At 36.6% G+C, this 19,593-nt stretch overlaps 1 protein-coding gene across 1 annotated transcript in view; it reads right to left on the bottom strand.

Annotated features, from left to right (window-relative positions):
* Positions 1 to 2,938: 2,938 nt before the first annotated feature.
* Positions 2,939 to 19,593, bottom strand: part of LOC104267170 (bromodomain and WD repeat-containing protein 1-like) — a 56,287-nt gene continuing 39,632 nt past the window's right edge. Inside the window, exons 31-39 of the mRNA XM_009871287.1 lie at positions 19,018 to 19,093; positions 17,768 to 17,812; positions 17,017 to 17,163; positions 15,716 to 15,868; positions 15,301 to 15,470; positions 13,287 to 13,522; positions 12,736 to 12,921; positions 10,795 to 11,769; positions 2,939 to 4,071 (exon numbers count right to left, since the gene is read on the bottom strand). Coding sequence (XP_009869589.1) covers positions 2,939 to 4,071; positions 10,795 to 11,769; positions 12,736 to 12,921; positions 13,287 to 13,522; positions 15,301 to 15,470; positions 15,716 to 15,868; positions 17,017 to 17,163; positions 17,768 to 17,812; positions 19,018 to 19,093 — 3,121 coding nt within the window. The remainder of the gene's footprint in view (positions 4,072 to 10,794; positions 11,770 to 12,735; positions 12,922 to 13,286; positions 13,523 to 15,300; positions 15,471 to 15,715; positions 15,869 to 17,016; positions 17,164 to 17,767; positions 17,813 to 19,017; positions 19,094 to 19,593) is intronic.

Raw genomic sequence — 19,593 nt, 5'->3', positions numbered from 1 at the left:
CGAGGGGGCTGAGCCCGGGTGGAGGTTTCGTACTGCACCTCAAAGGGAGCCGCCCCCACGGGAAGCGCCCGGAGGGCGGGCAGAGGGGCCGGGCGCGGCCCAACCCCGATGAGGCGTCCGCGGACAGAGAGCGGGACCGAGGACGGGCGAGCAAAGAACAGCACAGCGACGGTACGGGTTTGTGCACAGCTTTACTTTGGTCCGCTTCCACCTGTACAGCGTCAAAGCCTCCGCCTTTGGAGAATCTGATTCTCCTACACTTCCACGCTGCATTCGGTACGTCCCACCTTCAGAGGCACTTATTCCGTATCCCGCATGCAGGTGCTGCTTTAAAACACACACATCTTCCTCCCCAAAACACCCAAAGCTCCCAGCCCAGTTGACAAACGCGTTGCATGAAGCAGCTTTAAATAAAGATACTTTTACAGGTCTACTACATCACTTCCCTGAGTACAGCTAGACCAAAATAAAGAAAATGAAAGAAGACAATTACCAGGCAAATGAAAATGCTTTTTGCAAGGCTTAAAAGAGCCCGTTCTGCAGCAGATAAGCATGTTCATTTAAATAAAATTCTTAGAGGGTGAAAGAGTAAAAGCCCCCTTCCAGTTTAATAATTTCTCCTCCCTCTTGGCTCCGTGGTACCTGTCTGTATGCATGAAATCAGCAAACACAAGCCAGCATTTGTTTTGCTAAGAAAATAAAGTGTTACAGTCGCTAGGGCTGGTAACTCTGGGTTATATAAAGAGAGAGGCCAGGACACACTCCCAGCTTTCAGGGATCACTGTGAACCTGCAGCGCATGAGTGCAGAGTAACAGAAAATAAAGCACCTGAAAAAGGGCAAGAAAAAAACCCATCTTTTTAAATCTAACCCTGAATTAGAAATACAAACCTAACAGCCTCATTTTAGCTGCTTGAATTTAAGATTAATGAAAACTCTGATGTTCACTTAAGGGCTATTACACCAGTACTTATTCCTACACTGGAGATTATACTCCACAAAACACTGCGCAAAAGCGGCTGCTGAACAATGCATTCAGTTTATGGAAGATATAAAAATACCAGTTGACTTACTCTCTTATAATCACGTTGCCCCTGAAACGTTAAGAAACACAAAGCCACCTAAAACTTTCATTGCTAAACACAACCGTGTTCGTATTTTAGAAACCAACTTAAAGAGAATCCAGAGAAACATGGATCTTGGATTTACAAAATTCTGCTGTGTCATACTAAGTACTATAAATAAAATTCCTGGGGCAACAACGATATAAAGTTATGCTTGGACTTCACAAAGAAGTTTTAAGGAAAGGAAAAAAAAGTCTCTCTCTATCCTGAGATAACATTCTAGACACCAAAATGATGTGATGGTAAATACACCTTTTGGCACAGGTCAGTGATGTTGTTGGAGAAGTGATTCTCACTGACTGCTCGTAAGCTGCGTATGGGGACTCCTTCGCCCATTACTTCCATTTCTATAAGCAGTTCTGGCTTTAATGACTGATTATGCAGCTGCACTACTAATAGATTTTTTTTTTTCCCCAAAACCTGTTCAGATGCTACTACCAGTCCCATCTACTGAAAAGCTAATTCACGAACTTGCCATTTCAGTTAAAATGACCTGGGTTAGGATAAATCTAACACCCCAATGTATCTCCTACTGAACAACAAGATCTGGAATCATTTTAAGTGCAAAAAAGTAAGGCAGTAGAGCAGAGTGGGGGAAAACCTGTAGTGGGGAGCGGGGAAGGAGCAGAGATCACCAACGGCCTGGTGTTGGACTGAAGACAGCAATTGTGGGGCTTCCACCAGCATCGCTCCAAGGAAAAGTAAGGTGAGAGCTTAGAGGTGCTATGCATTCTCATAGTTGATACATGGCCAAACAAGAATTTACACATTTTTCCTGCAGAAATTTTCTTCTTATCTTCTACAAGAATTGTATCTTGTCAACAGCCACCTCAAACATTATGAAAACAGGAGATGTACTGCAATAATCAGTAGCTGGTAAGGTTTAATCAATGAGAAGTCTAAAGCACTTAAAAGTTTAAATACGGAACAACAACAGAAATGCAGCAAAAAGGTCTGGAATGTAAGAATCCTGCACCTCAAGCTTTTCACGCATAAAGAAAACAGAACAAGTGTTTTGTTTGATTTTCTATTTTATAAAGAAAACACACAAAACCCCTTAGGCCCAAGAGTTCACCTGCATCTCATATTCTTAAGTTTACAGTATAGAAGTCACATTAATGATAGTACTACCTGTCAGCATAAATCCTCTCTTCACCAGCACCGAAACGCCTTTTTATTAATTGGCAAATATGCTTTTTTCCCCACTGGTAACTGATCCTAGTTCCATGTTATTGATAATGGAAGTACAGAACATTTAACATCTGTACCAATGCAAGTTGTGAAGTTATTAGCCGTGTGACCGTTCAATCCTTTCTCGATGCAATGCTAGCATCTGCCCAATTTTTATAGTGTGTAGTATTATTTATAAGCCTGTTACTATTGTATATGCTTCCATAGAGCATCAGAGATGTTTGAAATCTGTTCTTGAATGTTGTATGACCTAGGTAGTATTCCATTGCAGCACCCATAACAATAATACTCGACATACTGCTATTAACCTGTTGCGCAGTGTTTTAGCATTTTTTTTTAACTTTTGTTATATGTAATAAAATACCAGTAAAGACAAAAAATTGCCCCTATAATGAGGCACATTTTGGCATCTGTGCTAAATGCTGCTACATGGGCAGGCAAGTGCAAGTCAAAATATGAAAAGGAGAAAGTCATCCTCTAATCACATTCATAACTTTTTCATAGAAAAATATAAATATATTCCCTGAAATGTAGGACAAAGAAGAGCCAGCAACCATCATGAGTTCTAGTGCTATTACCATTAAAAAAAAAAAAGAAAAAGTGGGCTGGCTTTTCCTTTTAAGGTTACGTTTCGCAATCCACATCATCTAAACCTCTGTCATCGTCGTCGTCGTCACCATCGTCGTATCTCACAGTCCGTTTACCACCGTTCCGAGTTCTTATCTTAGAACGGCGGTTAGCTCTTCTATATTTGGTGTAATCCAAATCTTCAGAGTCATTTTCTTGGTTAGGTTTCCAACGTTTCCTTCGCTGGGGTCTTCTAGAACCCTTAAGTGAGTTGGAAATGTCTGTTTTCCTTTTCCTCTTTCTTGTTTCCGTGGCATCACTACAGATACTGTTACCAGTTCCAGAGTCCGAATCAGAAGAACAATTGACACGGGCTTGTGAGCTTTCAGCAGTCCCAGGTGCTTTCACATTCTCAGATACTGAGCCTTTTTCATCTTTCTTCCACCCTGTTTCAGATTCTGCTGTTTCACTAAAATAATCCACTAACTTTGCTCTTTTGAAAGAACCTCTAGTTTTTTTATTTGGTACTTCTCTGGTGGTTTTTTTAGTTTTGCATTTAGTTAAGTCAGAATCTACATCCTCTTCAGAGTTCCTCGTACAATGGTTGGGGGCTGAAGTAGATTGACCAGAACTTCCCCAGTTTGTCCCATTCTCCATCTTGTGGTTTGTGGAATTCTCCTCCGACGAGTCATATTCAAGATTTTTAAGAGCTTTAGCAGAATCTGTTTTGTGTGCTTGCTTGTGGTTACCATCATTCCGCTTTTGAGTCACTTTTATCTCTGCTTCACATTCTGATTTTTCATTCTCAGACTCGCTAATGTATTTTCTTTTAGGAGCTGATGATTCAGGGCAGGAAAGTTTTTTTCTGCCAGAAAGCTGTTCTTTCTCATTTTCAGACTTTAAGCAAGCATCTGTCTCTGAGTTGCTGATCAGTTTCTTCCTGGATGCTGCAGACACGTTGCCGTGAAGCTGCCTTCTGTTCTTTTTTACTGTATGAACGCTTTCTGAGCTTGACAGTTCTTCCTTTGTATCGCTCATTTTCTTAATCTTATTAGCTGCCAAAGTGGCACATCTGCGTGGGTTTTTCTTCTCAGTCACATTGGACAGCTTTATGTGTTTCTTGTAGTTAATGAAACATGTCCTACTCCTGAGCACTTTTGGACTTTGTTGAGTCTCCTCAGTTGCTGATTCTACAAAATAAAGATTTAAAAGTTCTTTTTAATAACTAGCATTCCTGAAATCATTAGTTTATTAAGCACAAACATTACCAACTTTAAAATATGCAAAAGTATTTTTAAAATTTCATTTTGACTGTTATATGCCATTCACCTTAAGCCTATACTAAAAATACAGTCACCTAGTTTCAGGCATACTTTTAATGCCCAGGATTAGTCTTTTGCTTTGAGATAATGAACGGAGTTAAAAGTAACACTATTTAGCATCACTCTAGTAATTAGCTTAGGAATTCCAAATTAGTTAGCAAGCAAATGCTTTCATATTACTAATACTTCTACTAGTTAGAAGTTATTATTCTGCATATTAGAATTTTTCTAAAAAAAAAAAAAAAAAGAAAAAAGATATTTTATGCAGACACAAGACCCAGATAGATGGATTTCACAATTCTGGAATTGTTTCCCATAGAGACACATAGAGACATAGACAACATTGAAACTTTTCAGTTCCTTACTGACTTAAATAGTAAGATTGCTTCTAATAAAGAATCTTCCAATTCAGTGTTTTTAGTTTTAATATAGCACTTGCTTCTTATTTTGGGTTTTAAAACAAATATTCAGTCTGTAAATAATGTGAATGATGCTATGAAGATCAATAGTTTAAACTTTCACCTTCTAAATAAAACTGAGTTACAGGCATCAATAAAAGCAGAAGTTCTCAAAGTAATTTATTTGCATAGACTTGATTAAAACAAAAAAAGGAATTCTGCTATTTTAGCAGAAGTGTGGTTTGTTAAGTTAGTTTTCCCAAGATTGCTGTCCATCTCATATTTCTTTGTAGCTGTTACTGATTTTATGAATAAAATCAATCAAGCACATGCCCCATTAAAGCCCCTACATTATCTTAGCCTATTATCTCCTGATAACAGTCAATCTTGTTCTATCTTAAACTCATTACTTCTGATGACTCTCTACCTCGGCTCAGCAAATAGAGGGGAAAAATCATGGCAGCTGCTGCGTAGCAGAATGCCAGGCAACTAAACATTTTTTCAGGTAGAAGTTTAGAGGAAAGGAGTTTATAGAGGGCTGCTCTCATCTTCCTTTATAGACGGATGAAAGGAGTTTGTCCTACAACTTTGTTTCAACAGTCAGAACTGCTAATGGCCAAATGCCTTCTGGGAGTGACAGCCACCCAGTCATGGGAGTCACAGAACCATAAAGCTTGGAAAACATCTCTAAGATCATCAAGTCCAACTGTGAAATGGAACACTAGCCTAGGACTTTAAACCATGGGAAGTTCAGTTCCTTGCTTCTGTGGCCAGCTTAACCAGAAATCATAACACTGGAAGTAATTTGTACTCTCTTGTTTCCTAATTCCTCACCTGTGAGGTAGGAACAGGGCAAAATTTTCCCTAAATTCTGACAATAATAAAGGCAATAAAGATGTATTATAGAAAACAACAATAAAAAACCATTACAGCACATAAATTCCTATGTCCAGTTTAAATACCAATATTAAAAATATTTTCAGATACCAAATCTGGTCATTATTTCCATGTAAATCCTTTTATGTGCTTCTCAAGTATATTCCTAATTTGCCATTTCCAAAGGGTAACTGATTTACTGTCTTTTCAAACAGTTTCCAGAAATTACACATCGACACTACTACTGTTACCAATTGTACTGTGTGACTTTTATGGCCAAGATGTTTCTGCTGATGATGTTAGTTTTTATGAGACAAGCCTGAACAGGCAGGAGCAAAGAGCTTTAACATGGTAAATTACACTTGAAACAGGAAAATGCTGTACCCTTAATGTAACGATACACCATAACATACTAGTGGTGGCAAACAACAGCACACAAGTTACTGGTACAAAGAGATGTTTTGACCAGTTAGTAAATGTGGAAATGTACAACCTAACCCCAGCATTAAGATTTCCCTACATGTGATTTGAGCTACACTCGCATTCTAGAAGGGCAGCTTGCAAAGGTAGAAAAGACTGCCTGGTCTTAATGCTGAGCATGAACTTAATCTTGGCCATCTGAAAAAAAATACATGTTCAAAACTTAAAGACATCACCTGGAACTATTCCAAGGAAGGCAGCTAAAAAACAAACAAACGAACCAAAACCAGAATGCACACAATAATTTTAGTCAGTTTTTCACAGACATAGGTACTTATAGATGCATATTTTTAGGAAAAAGAAAAAGCCTATCATAATAAACAGATGTTTTCAAAGTTTCAGCAGCTACTACATAAGGTGGAATGCAAAGATAACAGAGTCCAACCTTTCTCCAACACACTAACGGAGTATTTTGCATATAAAATCTTAAAATGGGAGCAAATCTGTAGAAAGCTTAGTGAAACTACACAATGAACATCCTGAATTAAATGCTGCAAAGGTACAAAGAGATTGCACAGGCAGGAAGAGGGAGGATTAAACAACTCACCACCCACAAAAACTGGAAGAGTGTTTAAAAGAAAGGCACCAAGACATAAAGGCCTTGTCCATCAAGTTTACCATCCTGACAAGCTGACCGACAGTTCCTGCCACTGAACATTAAAACCTGGAAGCCCAGGCTGCCAGACTGTGTAGGAAGATCCAGCCATACCTCCGGCCCAGCTCATCTGCAGGGTACACAGATTTACTGCAGTCCACAAAGCAGTTCCCAACCCCTACTGACCAGCTATGCAATTTATGGGAAAAACTTTGCTTTAGTTTTTTTAATACTATGTACAAAAACATGCTTTCTCTCTCTATATATATCTACAATACATATTATATGAAACATTTATTATATAAAATAAACCATACATGACAGCATTCTATATGCTATGCTTTCTATATTAAAATTTGCTATATATTACAAGTACATATATTTTTTTAAAATAACAAAGCAAGTTTCCACATAAATTGCTTAGCTGATTAATTGTGTAGTACACATATAGTTACATGTAGAGAGAAGATATATTTACTTGAAAATAGGTATTATATAAATACCTATGTGCCTTATATATGTATTTAAACAAAAGCACTCATATACTCCAGCAGTAGCTAACAAGAACTTTTAGAAGTACAAAGAAGTTTAGCTTCCTGTTTACAGTTAACTATCAACCTCTTTAGAAAAGAGCAATACCTGCATCACTTTGGCAAACCACAGTAAACTAGCCTGTGCTAACAGCACATCTGTTGTTGCATCTGTTGACTGTTGAGGGGAAAAATCAGCTAGAAAGGGCATCTACTAACTTAAAAACAATTATGTGATTACCTGCAGTAATAGCCCAAATTACATTAAAGATTAGATACACTGAAATGGAAAATAACCATTGGTTTTTTCTACAATAAACATCATCCAAAGCTAGCTATCATTCATACATAGGACAACTAGTGTTACAACAAAATGATGGGGAATAATTCACGACGTAAAGAAAACGAAATGCCTTCAAGTTAGTTGCCTGTAAGGAACACTGTGCAGGACAACATATTCCCCTTCCATATGAAAGGAGTCTCAAACTTGTCCCTTGGCCTTGCAGAAATTTAGTGATACTCGCTCCTGCCCCATACTTCCTTAAGGATTTCTTTCAGATCGGCTCTTCTTCAGTTGATTTAAGAGTTTTAAAAGTGCATCAGCTTTAAAATATTGGTAAACCAGAAAAACCCCATAGATGCTCTGCTGTGCATGCACCTCAACATTTGGGTGGTCACACAGGACAGAAGATGTTAAACATTTTGTACAGTGACTTTTCCCTAATAAATGAGCCCCTCTCAAAGCAAAAAGGTGGATACTAAAGTAATGTACTGTTTATTTTCTTACTAGTTCTCATTAAAATCTTTTCTAATATTTATTATGATCATTAGGCAACTTGGCAACTAACTGATAATATGTACTTGTCAACTAACTGATAATATGTACTGATACTTAGCAATGTTTGCCACCAATTGCACGCGGAAAATACTGAATTTACTTTCATGATTGGCAGTTTTACCTAGTGGATGAACACTGATTACTAAAGAAGCTACGGCCAAAGTAAAAGGATGAGAGTTAAAGAAAAATAAAATCCAGAAAGCGTAAGAGACAAAATGTAACAGAAGTTTTGCTCCAAGTTAGAGCAGGAAGACAAATTAACATTTCACTCCCATGGGCATAAAAGGTGTAATACAGCAGAAGCTACAGCTTAACCAGAGCATCACAGAATTGGCAAGCAGGGAAGCCAGATTTACATCAAGCTTTGAAACACTACAATATAAACAGCTAAACCAGACATGTTCCATTCAAAGGACAAGCTAAAAGATGAAAAAGGCCAAAAGCTCAGTGTTGGCTACCCAGTGTGACAGCTTCTACATATTTCATGGGAAAGGATTACACAGGAAGTGTAAGTAAAGTTTTAAAAATTAACCCATCTTGTTTCCCCCTTAGAAATGAGGTGTTAAACAAGCTCGATAAGCGAAATGTTACCAACTGCCTATCCCCAAAACTACACGCTCTCACTAAATTAAGTATTTGTACAAATACCTTCTCTTTTTGATGCATTAGAAGTCTCTTCAAATCTTCTCCAAGTAATGGTGCAAGAATCCAAAAATAAAACCCCCAAAAGCTTTATATTTGACTTAGAAGTCTTGACATATGAATCGCAAGTAAGATTTTCAACTGTGTAAAGCTATTAAGACTTTTTTTTTTCCTACTCCCAAAAGTTTTAGAAAGTGGCTATGGCGACACTGTTCTGACAAACCTAAAGTTCAATAGCCAACTACTGAACTCAGCAGCTCTTCACCGCTGCTCCTCAGGTCCACCTGCATTCCTTTCACATTACTAACATGAAAACATTACAAAATGTTTTCAGTTTATTTACCAGTTATAAATACTAACGTCTTTCTACTACACAAGAAGTAAGCATTCCTTATGGAAAACTGTCACAACAAATTCATCTTGAGAGACAATTTTCTTCTCAAGATTCTTCAACCACTGCATTCAGTCTGCACAAAGCCACTACCTGCGAGGGCACGAAAATGTGAAAGAATCAAATTTACAAGGCTGTTAAAAATTCACTCAGTCTGCAAGAAAAAAAAAACAACCAAACATCCTGTCAAAAATAATCCTTTCCTCCACCTTATTTTTTGGCAAGGAAGCTTTCAGTTGACACTGAACACTGGAAAGGTAGTAGCTCGGACAGAGAAAAAATTTTTCATAGCACAGTACTGAAGATGGCCCTTTCTCTTCTTAACGGCCAAATTAAGCGATGTTGGAAGTAACTGAAGAGACTGTCAGGAATTTTTGCCTCAAAATGTAAATTTTCGGCTCTCATTGCATATCATGTGAACCAGAAAAGCTGAACTGTTTTGTATGCTTGGTATGGAAAACAACCAACCAACCCCCTTGAGCTTGACTACCTTTTCCTTTTTAATTTTCTTAAAGCCTTTTGATAACTATTCAGAGGATACTAAATTCCTGTAAACTCACATGTTAAGGCCAAACAACACAGACTGCTTTGTCTGAGGAAGGATAGTGAACAAGACTGTTAGGAAAGATTAATCTTTGTGCCACAGATAAAACAAAAGCTATATAATTAAGTAATGAAAATGTTATGTAGAAGTGTGTATAGCAGTTGACACACCACAGTCCTGTACACTGAACACATTAATTTTCCTTTTCAGGATAGCTGCAAGTCACGAGAGTGCTCAAAGTCTGAAAAATTTGCTTTACACACCATAAAGCACACTGACAACTTGCATTTGAACAAAGCTAGATACAGAAAAGACTAATGCTCCAACTGCATCTATTGCCAGGTATTCTCTCAAGTTTTTTAAGTGCTTAAGATCTGTCAATTTTGGGGGGGTAAAAATCCCCAAAACCAATGCAACCTCAAAGTGCCTCTGTCTTAAGGCACTACACATCACTGACAATAAAATCCAAAAGTCAAATCAAGTTACAGTTTCCACAGTGCACACTACTGAAGTACAAATAATTAAAATATCTTTCAGTCAAATTAATTTTGAAAGACTATAAATAAAAATAAAGTTACTTCAACTGAAAGTGGTTATCAGTCTGCTTTAGCACAGAACATTTAACAGAACGTTAAAATAATATAAAGCAAGAACTATTACTTTACCCACAAAATCAAAGTATCAGGACTACAAACAGGAGTGTTTTTGTTACTGAAATTCTCAAAAGGAGCTGACTAAAGCAAGAGAACATATTGCTCCTTTTGATATTTTCTAGCCTGAGCTACATACCACTGAACTCATTCACAGCACCCTTCAGAGTATTGTGCAGCTTTGTGTCAACAACCTTAGAGCGTTTCTCAAATTCAGCTGTCACAATACGCACACACAGCAATACTACTTCAGCATAAGTATTTTAGCATTAGTTACTATATGTGAGTGGAAGTTAAATATGGAAAGAAACATCATGATTTAATGGTGAGGTTTTCAAAGATAAATGTTATCACCTGAATTGCACAGGAATGGCCAGCGTTCAGTCTGAATTCTGAATACCATAGTACTATACCAAACTTTAGTTTGCTCTGGGTGTTGTGTTTGGTGACCTCCCAGTTCCAAACCCACCTTGACTTTGTTGTATCATGACCATACCTTATGGCTGTCCTTCACTCATTTATAGTTATTTTAGAACAAGGAATACTATTACGCCTTGTACAGTCCAAATCCTCCTGGTCATTAATCTTATACTGTCGCCTTCACCTAGTCAGTATCAAGAGTTAGCTGCATTAAATTAAAAATTTACCTTTTCGAATGATTTTTGTTTTCCCCTTTCTTTTCCTCTTTCTTGCTTTTAAGGAAATTTCACAATAATTACTGTTATTGGAATCTGTCTCGGATTCTGTGTCAGAAGAGTGATTGAAGCGGGCACCAGGTCCAGGTTTTGAACTCCCTGTAATTCTGGTTGGCAATAAGCTCTCAGAGACAAAACTTCTCCCACCATTTCTGTCTTCTGTTTCAGATTCTGCCGTGTCCTCTAAATCACTTAATACTTTTGCCTTTTTTAAAGGGGCAAGAAGCTGTAGACTAGTAGCTTTTCTGATGTTCCATCTGTCCGATTCAGAATCCACTTCATCCTCAGAGTTGCTCACTGCAGGCTTATTATGTGCAGATGTTGACTGGTCAGAAACTTTTTGACTGCTCCCATCCTCTGAGTTATGGCTTTTGGAGTCCTCTGAAAAGTCTCGGGTGGGACTTTTCATTTTGGGAGATACAGAACGAACTGTCCCACGTAACTGTTTATGACCATCGCTTTGCCAGTCTTTCTGCTTCATCTCTGCATCTGTGTCAGAATCCGAAGTTCCGTTCTCAGATTCACTGACAAATTTTCTTCGTGCAGATGAACCAGGTTGGGAAACCATTTTCCTTTTGGTAAGCTGCTCTTCTATTTCCTTTTCACTTTCAGACTTTAAGCCTACGTCATCCTCGGACCCCTCCAGTAACATTCGCCTTGCTGCAGCCGAGGCGTTTCGGTGAGGCAGTTTTCTATTCTTGCATCCAATGCCAATACTTTCTGAGCTTGAAACCTCCTCCTCCACATCACTCATCAGCCTTAACTTATTAGCAGCCACAGCAGCACTTCTGCGTGGAGTTTTCCTGTGTCTACCAGTACTATTATTGAGCGACTCGGATGTCACCACCGACGTGTTTTCAGAGTCGCTTCCATATAACTTTTTCCTCACAGTTCTTCTTGTATTTCCGTTCTCCTGAAGAAGTGTTCCTGTAAATGAAAGGAGAGATTAAGTTCTTAAAAATAAAAAGGAGCAGTTTCTTTAAGTCTTGTCCTGCTCGGTCCCCATGTGTTGCCTGGTCTAGTCGAGAGGTGGCGTCCCTGCCCCTGACAGGGAGGTTGGATTAAATGATGTCTAAAGTCCCTTCCAACCTAGGCCGTTCTATGATGACTTTATGAAATCTGGAACAAGTTTAACCCACAGACATAAAAAATGAAATACAGAATTATAAATAACCAGGATGGAAGGATCATCTAGCCCAACCCTTTAAGGTAAAGAAAGTTTAAATGAGATGACCCAGAACCCTGTCAAGCTGAGCCTTAAAGCTATTCCAATGTCTAATTGCTCTCACGGTGAAAAATTTTCCTCTGGAGTCCAATCAGAATTACACCAGGAGCAACTTGTACCCATTAGTCCTTGTCTCCTCCACAGGACTCCTCAGAAAAAGGGAGTCTCCATCTTCTTGGCAGCCACCCTTTATGTACTGGTACAAATATATTGGTATATATAAATGTGTGTGTGTGTATATATATACACACACACAAAAATTTATATATATATACACATATACACATAAATATACTGCTTGTAAGTTATGTGCTTTTGTTGTCTGCCAAAAGAAATTATTTAATTATGTCATAAATTTCAGATTCATTGTAGTTTTGTGAAAATTAGGACTGTTTTAGGAATTAATGCTTTTGCTTCCATTAAGAGATAAAATGTAAGATACTCCCTCACTGGGCTCTCAGTTTATTCTCTCCTCCCCCAAGTACTGCAAAAAATATCTTTTTACAAGCTGATTCCAGTATTTTGAGACCTTCAAAACTACCACCAATCAAAAAGTTACTATCTTATATACACAATTTAAAAACCACTGATTACTTATATATATATGCGTGTGTGTATAATAACATTTGTGTTATTTCCCAGTCACAAGAAAACTACTCAAATCCTACCCATTTGTCTTCTCTGAGCAGCTCGATTTCTAGTTATCCTGCAATTGCTGTTCTTTCTTCTACATACTCCATTGTGTAGTGGAGGTGACACAAGAGCAGCAGAGCTTTCTTTGCTCTCTTCTGAGCAACTTGTAGAGGATGAAGATGAAGTAGATGAAGAAACCAAAGAACCTTCAATTTCACTTTCTGTTAAAAAACCCAAACAACTGTCAATTAGAATTCTAAACATAATGTTAGCTTCCAGTTAAGAGCTACATTTTGATGATCCAGGAAATCTTCCAAATTTACGACACGTTACCACACTTTTATGTATTAAATGCATGAAATTGCTGGTTCTACAAAATACACTATTTATACAGTATTACACAAAAAAGAAACCACATAAGAATCTTGTCTAAAAAAATTCACGTTTAAAGTAATAATAAAAAAAATAATTTAACGTTTCAGAATGCAATTGCGAATTATGGCAATTAGAAAGGAAAGGAAACAATAGTAAACAATTCATAGGTAAGAACAAAATGAAAATCCTTTTCTGAGATTCTATTTCTGACCTGATGATAACGCAGAACAGTTTGTTAGTGTTGTGGATCTAGCTTTTCCATTCCTTTCAAAGGATGCCAGGCACGCAGAATCGGAAGATTCCCCAGAGGAACTATGGTTGTAATTGCTAGCATTTGTTTTATGGCCTGCAACACAGGCGGCTCTGCTTGAGGTAGGTTGAGTGGAAGAATCTTCCTGCTCAGATTCAATCTTTGCCTGAGACTTTAATGGTTTCTGCTTCAAATTTCTAGCAAAAGTGGAAAGAAGTAAAAGCGACACAGGTTAACTGTGAGAAATAACAGAAATTATGTATTTTAACAATACTTCTCTCTGAAAGCTTAACTAACTGTGTGTCACTCGATTTTACATTTATGGAAGGGTAGTTAGATTTGTGAGCTAAGATGGTATAGGACAATTTTCACTTTGAGAACAATAAGCATTAAGTACTTTCATTAAAACAATAGTCTATATTCCTAGTGAAGTTACACCAGGAGACATTCTTTTTCTGCTCTGAGAAACAAAGAAGTTAACGCTAAATGCCTTCTAGACAGGAATGTCCTCTTACTGTTTACAAGGAAATTGCAACAGTCTCAATTTCTGTTGAATTCTCAGTCTCTTGTTAATTGTACATAAGTCTCAAACTTAAGTGCTATGCACTTAAGTCTTAGTCTTATTGCCTAAATAAAATCATATGTGTAGAGAAACTTGCCAGTAAGATTCTTCCTTACTATACATGCTAGTGCTATACACAGTCCTGCTAAGTCACTTTATGCATTTAGAACTACTGTTTTGTCACCTGCTTACAGTCACAGGTTTTCAGATATTCATCTAGGCACACAAGATGTATCTCTTCTTTTTCCAGTTCAAACATTGTCCCAAACCTCAGTCCTGCTGAGTCCTGACTTTGTAAACCAAGGCACATAAAATTCTTCAGATACAACCAGAAGTATCATCTCAAAGAAAGATTTCTGCCTATCCTGGTGTGTGTTTCTTTATTTCTTTGGGAAAACATGACAACACAAGGAATAATCCCAGGAAAGCTTAAAGCTCATTTGCCAGGTTTACGTGCACTGTAATCCAACATACATGCATAATAATTTGAAAATGTGGAAGTAATACACTGAAATTTTAAGAAAAGAAAGTCAAACACAGCAAAGGAAGAAGGTATTCTTAAGACTTTGTTTGTTTTTTTGTTTTACCTGAAACTCTTATTCCTACGCTTTCACTGCCAGAGAAAAAAGGCTGGACAGTAGCAGAAAAGTGTAAGCTCAGTTTCAATAATTTACCTTGTTTAGCTTTTATATTTTGTGTCACTTCACCCCATACACAAATTAAGAATACATGAGTTAATCATGTCCCAGAATCACAGAATCTCTTCGGCTGGAATCCAACCATTAACATAGCACTGCCAGGTCACCATTAAACCATGTCCTCGAGCACCAGATCAACATGTTGTTTAAACATCTCCAGGGATGGCGACGCCACCACTGTTCTTGGCAGCCTGTTCCTGTGCCTGGTGACCGTTTTGAACTGCAGTTTTGTCAAATGCTTGTTTTTCTCCAAAAGAGAAAAGGTGTATCTAGCTACCAACAGAATGCTACAGTAAATGAAAATTTCTACAATTGCCATATGACTGACTTTCTTCTGTATGTGATAAAACACGTATGTACAGCTTTGTAATCTTTGTAATATATATGGCAAGTAAATCTATGCTTCATTCCTCACTATTTCAGTCAGATTAAATACTGATTTCCTGACTGAAATACTGAAAAAAGAAAAAAAAAAAGAAAGGAAAACCACAACCTTTTCTACTCCTCCTTTGCTGTTTTCACAGTCAGTTTTATACTACAGAATAACTGCTTTTTTCTTTGTGTCTTTCCTGCTGCAAGAGAAGTAATTATAAGAAGTCTCACAAGAATTAGCTAGCCATCTAACAAACCCATTGTTCTCCACAGACTAATTATGACAGTCTATGTGAATATCAGTCAGCAGTGACGTCTCTTTACATCTTCATAATTTACTTACCTGAGCATTTTGGTAGGATGCTGCACTGAGCTTTGATTATGAAATCTTCTGGCATACCTCTGGTTTCTCCGTAGTTTTTCGTTCTGTTTCTGACCATTTTTGAAATCTGAAACAATTCTTCTTATTTTCTCTTCAAATAGTGCTGACAATCTCAAGGTCATACTGTAAATCTAAGTAAGGAAGTGGCTTATATTAAAAACAGTCATAATAATGGCTCTAAAATTAAAAACTACACAGAAAAGAAACAGAAAAGGCATGACACACAATCTTATGTAAGACTGGATAGAAACATTAAATATTTTTGTCGTACTTCTCCCCACTATCTATTCAACCACCAGCTTTACAGTGTACTGATACACAAACAAATTCCTCATTTCATTAAGACAAGCATAAACCCCTCAGTATTAAAAGCTACCTTTGATTTCTTGTTTGGAGTATAAGATTTTGCATTACTAAATATTAGTCTTATATCTTTGCACAGTTCCATTGGAGTGTCATAATTCCCAGCTTCCAAAGTTTCTTTCACGGTACCAAAGTCCATTGGAGTGTCTATAATATGTCTGTAATCCTAGATAAAACATATGACAAAATGAATCCAGATGGTATAAATGAAAAACAACACTTTCGAATTTTATTTCTATAATTTAAAGGTAGCTAAAATGAACACAGATTATCTTAACCATCAGCTGAAAACAGAAGCACCACCCCCCCAGCAAACAGCAATGCTTTTGCTGAGATTAATTGTTTGAAGTCTCCACTATATTATTCTGATAATTTTTAACATCTTCTTCAGAATTTCTTAAGGATCATGAGTTGATACTAAGTCACGCACTTCCAGGTGCAGATTTCCCAGCTGTCCTGAGTTTCCTCAATAAAAACTACCCAGTAACAGTAATGTGCAAGTCACCGTTTTTACTGTTAACCAAAATGACAGATAAGTGAATGCTGTAAATCACCATGTTAGCCTTTCCCTGATGTATTTTACTACGATAAACAAATTGATCTAGTATAAAACAAACTCAAACAAACAACAAATCAAAACACCTTTATCTTTCTCTCCTGTTAATCAGTTTGAGAGAACTTCAAATGTTTTTAAAGCCTGAACTGAAACCCAAATTCCAGATGTGCAGTCCATAAAAAAACCACTTGAATGCTTGTCAAGGTTTTTTCCTTGGAAGTTTGTTGGGGTTTTAGAAAAAGAGAGACCAAATAGTTAGCAAGAATACCATGAACAGCTAAGAGAAAGAGAAGGAACAAGTAAAATTCACAGCTCAGGCTCAGTGAACAGGTTTTGTTAAGAATGTCCCTCAAGAAACTAGTTTTAATTAAGAACATACAGATTTATCTAAAATTATTTTTCTATAAGGGACAGTAAAAAAGCAAACAGAAGAGGACTGCAAGTGGTTTCAACCTGTACATAAGGATATTTGCTGCCATCAGGATATTTGTAGACACAACCACTGCTTTGCAGTTGCTTTGTATTCTATGTCAATATTTTCATGGATGTTATCTTAATGCAGTGAAGCATACAGCTCATAGTTCTAAGCAGAGAGTAAAGCAAATTTCTTTCAGTTGTTTGGGAATAAAGCTGTATGGAGAACAAACAGCTCCCAGAGCAATCTGGAGATCTTATTATGGTACCAAATGCTAAGAGAGAACAAATAAACAAACTCAAACAATATTTATATCTTAAAAGGGGAAATAACAACAACTTACAGGATATTGATCCAAATCAACTGGTTGCCTGAAAGGTTCAGAATCTTCACATTGGAAAATTAAATTCACCAGCTCCATACACTGCTTCTTCCAACAGTTTTCATCATGCCCATTTTTCAAACTTCTTCCTTTTTTTAAGCCCCGACCCTTGGGAAAAAGTTTAGAAAAAAGCATTACTAAAATATAGCAAGAAAAACTAAGCCTGTCAATCTGTCTGCAATTATTTCTTCAGCAGAAAATGAATTTCCAAACTGCTTTGTAAGAAAAAGGGCATTATAGTATTAGCAGATTTTTCCCTAATCTTTATTAAGAAAATTGTATAATTTGTTGGAAATTTTGTTTTACAATGCCTCAAGTTTATTTTTCAACTAAATAAGGCACTCAAAAATATACCTTCTGATAACAAATTATTAAGATTTGAATAATAACCATCACCCAAAATATTTTTGCTAAGCATCTCAGCTGAATAATGCTTTGAGTATCACACAGATAACCGAAAACTGTTACACTGAACAGCTTTGGTATCAAACTTTTCCTAGACAACTATACAGAACCAGTATAGAGGCATTTATACAACAAAGACATAATTTAAGCAAAAGTTTTTACTTCCTTAATACCATAAAAAAAAAAACTCTTCTAGGATATTTTTTAAAACCAAACATCACTCCCACAGAATCTCCATACAGTATGTTAACCAATTTTTCCTGTCGGATTTGATTTGGTTATATATGGTAAAAAATAGCCAACTTACTTTTCTTCTTCTATATGATGTTCTTGGAATGCTTTTTTCATCATCCTGCAAAAATAAAAATCAATCATCTTAAAAAATTATTTATGAAAAATGTAGGTATAGTGCATGCTCCAAACATCATTAGGTTTGATATTGTGACAAAAATACATTTTTATTCTAATTTATCTCAGTAAGATGGAAAAATAAGCATGTGAAAAAATACAACACAGTGTTTGAGAGACTTGGAAAGCAACATCCTAGATGCTACCAATGAAGATTTCTGACTCCAACTTTCGTCCTTAATACAAACAAAACAAAAAAAACACTAGAAAGTGCAATGAAAAGATACCCATCAGCTTTAAAGCTCAATGACTAAAGATTATCAGTGATTCAATTCACTGATAATAAATATAAAACTTTCTGATATTGGCTTGTCCTCAGTTTAGGAAAAAATATCTTGCGACGAAGTTACTTTTGAAAAAAAGAAGCAGCTTACAATGTAGAAGTACTAAGGTGATGCTGAAAAAGCAAGATAAAAAACAAACTACGACTCAGTGTTTTTCTACACAGTAACCTGCAAGGGAGAGCAACTTCTCTGCAACTTCATTAAGTCTTGTTCGTAAATGCCAAATTAAAAATCAAAATGTGAAAACATCGTAATTTTGGGCAGTTTTGGACACACTATTAAGAAACGTGAGCACTGCAGACAGCATTCACTGCGTGACAACAGTATTTGCCATCATCAGATTTCAGATAAATGTACTTTACTAAATTCTCAATGAAGCATACAGATGTGACGCATCATTTGTATTGTGGTACTCAAAGGAACTGAGAACGAAAGCATCACTGCAATAGTTATACAACTTGTCAGCTTTCAGCATTTATGACTATACAAATGACTATTTGACCTTAACAATAAGCAGATTCATACAACGTAAAACACAATGAAAAACCGCTATTCATGTACTTTTGAAATGTAACATGCTTAATATGGTGCCACTAAAAAATTCTAGTTAATGGTACAGAGTCATAATACAAAAAGTGTATTTGTTATACTTAACAAATACTGACACTCAAAATTACTTTAATAAAGCACCTCCTCACAACATTCCCTACATTCATAATATATTCAATGTTTATATTAGCTATGTAAATGTATAAATGCACACAAACATCTTTAAAAAAAAAAATTGAGCCATTTTACCAAAAATATTTGAAGTATTTTCTTAACAGCATGCATTATTGGAATTATCCACAAAAAAAAACCTTACCGGATCAGTATCAAGACAATTTTGTTCATCATCTGTTGTGCTACACAGTTCAAAAATGTTTGTACAGTCCTGATCACTGTAATGCAATTAAAGCTCCGTTACTAGCATAGCAAAAAAGTAGCTATCGTTTCCTAGATTAAACCCAACCATAACCAAAAGCTACACAGACCGGAAGACAGTGAAGACAGTACCTATGAATTAAGTGAAATAGAACAAAATAAAAGATGATTAAAATATTAACAAAGTAAAGTCAAGTCTGAAAAACTACTACGCTGGGCATTTCAGAAGAAGTCAGAGAAGGAACGTGAAAAAAGCATTAGGGATTTGAAAGGGACCATCTTGCCTGATCTACCTGCAGGAAGGCTGCCTACACCAACTGCTTTCACAACAAACCTCTTGATGGAACAGTCACAGACAAGCTGCAACAGGAACTTCGAGACATGCAGCACAGAATTTACTCAGTAGGTTGAGCTACTTTCATGTCAAATGATATTTTGATACTATAAATATCAGTGAATGCTACAAAGGGAAAAAGTTAAAATGTCTCTATTATGATTATTTAAGTATTTTCTGGGT

Source organism: Apaloderma vittatum, unplaced genomic scaffold (assembly GCF_000703405.1).
Source record: "Apaloderma vittatum isolate BGI_N311 unplaced genomic scaffold, ASM70340v1 scaffold8446, whole genome shotgun sequence".
NCBI classification, from domain to species: Eukaryota; Metazoa; Chordata; class Aves; order Trogoniformes; family Trogonidae; genus Apaloderma; species Apaloderma vittatum.
The sequence above is the reverse complement of the archived record's forward strand: the minus strand, read 5'-3'. Positions and strand labels throughout refer to the sequence as shown.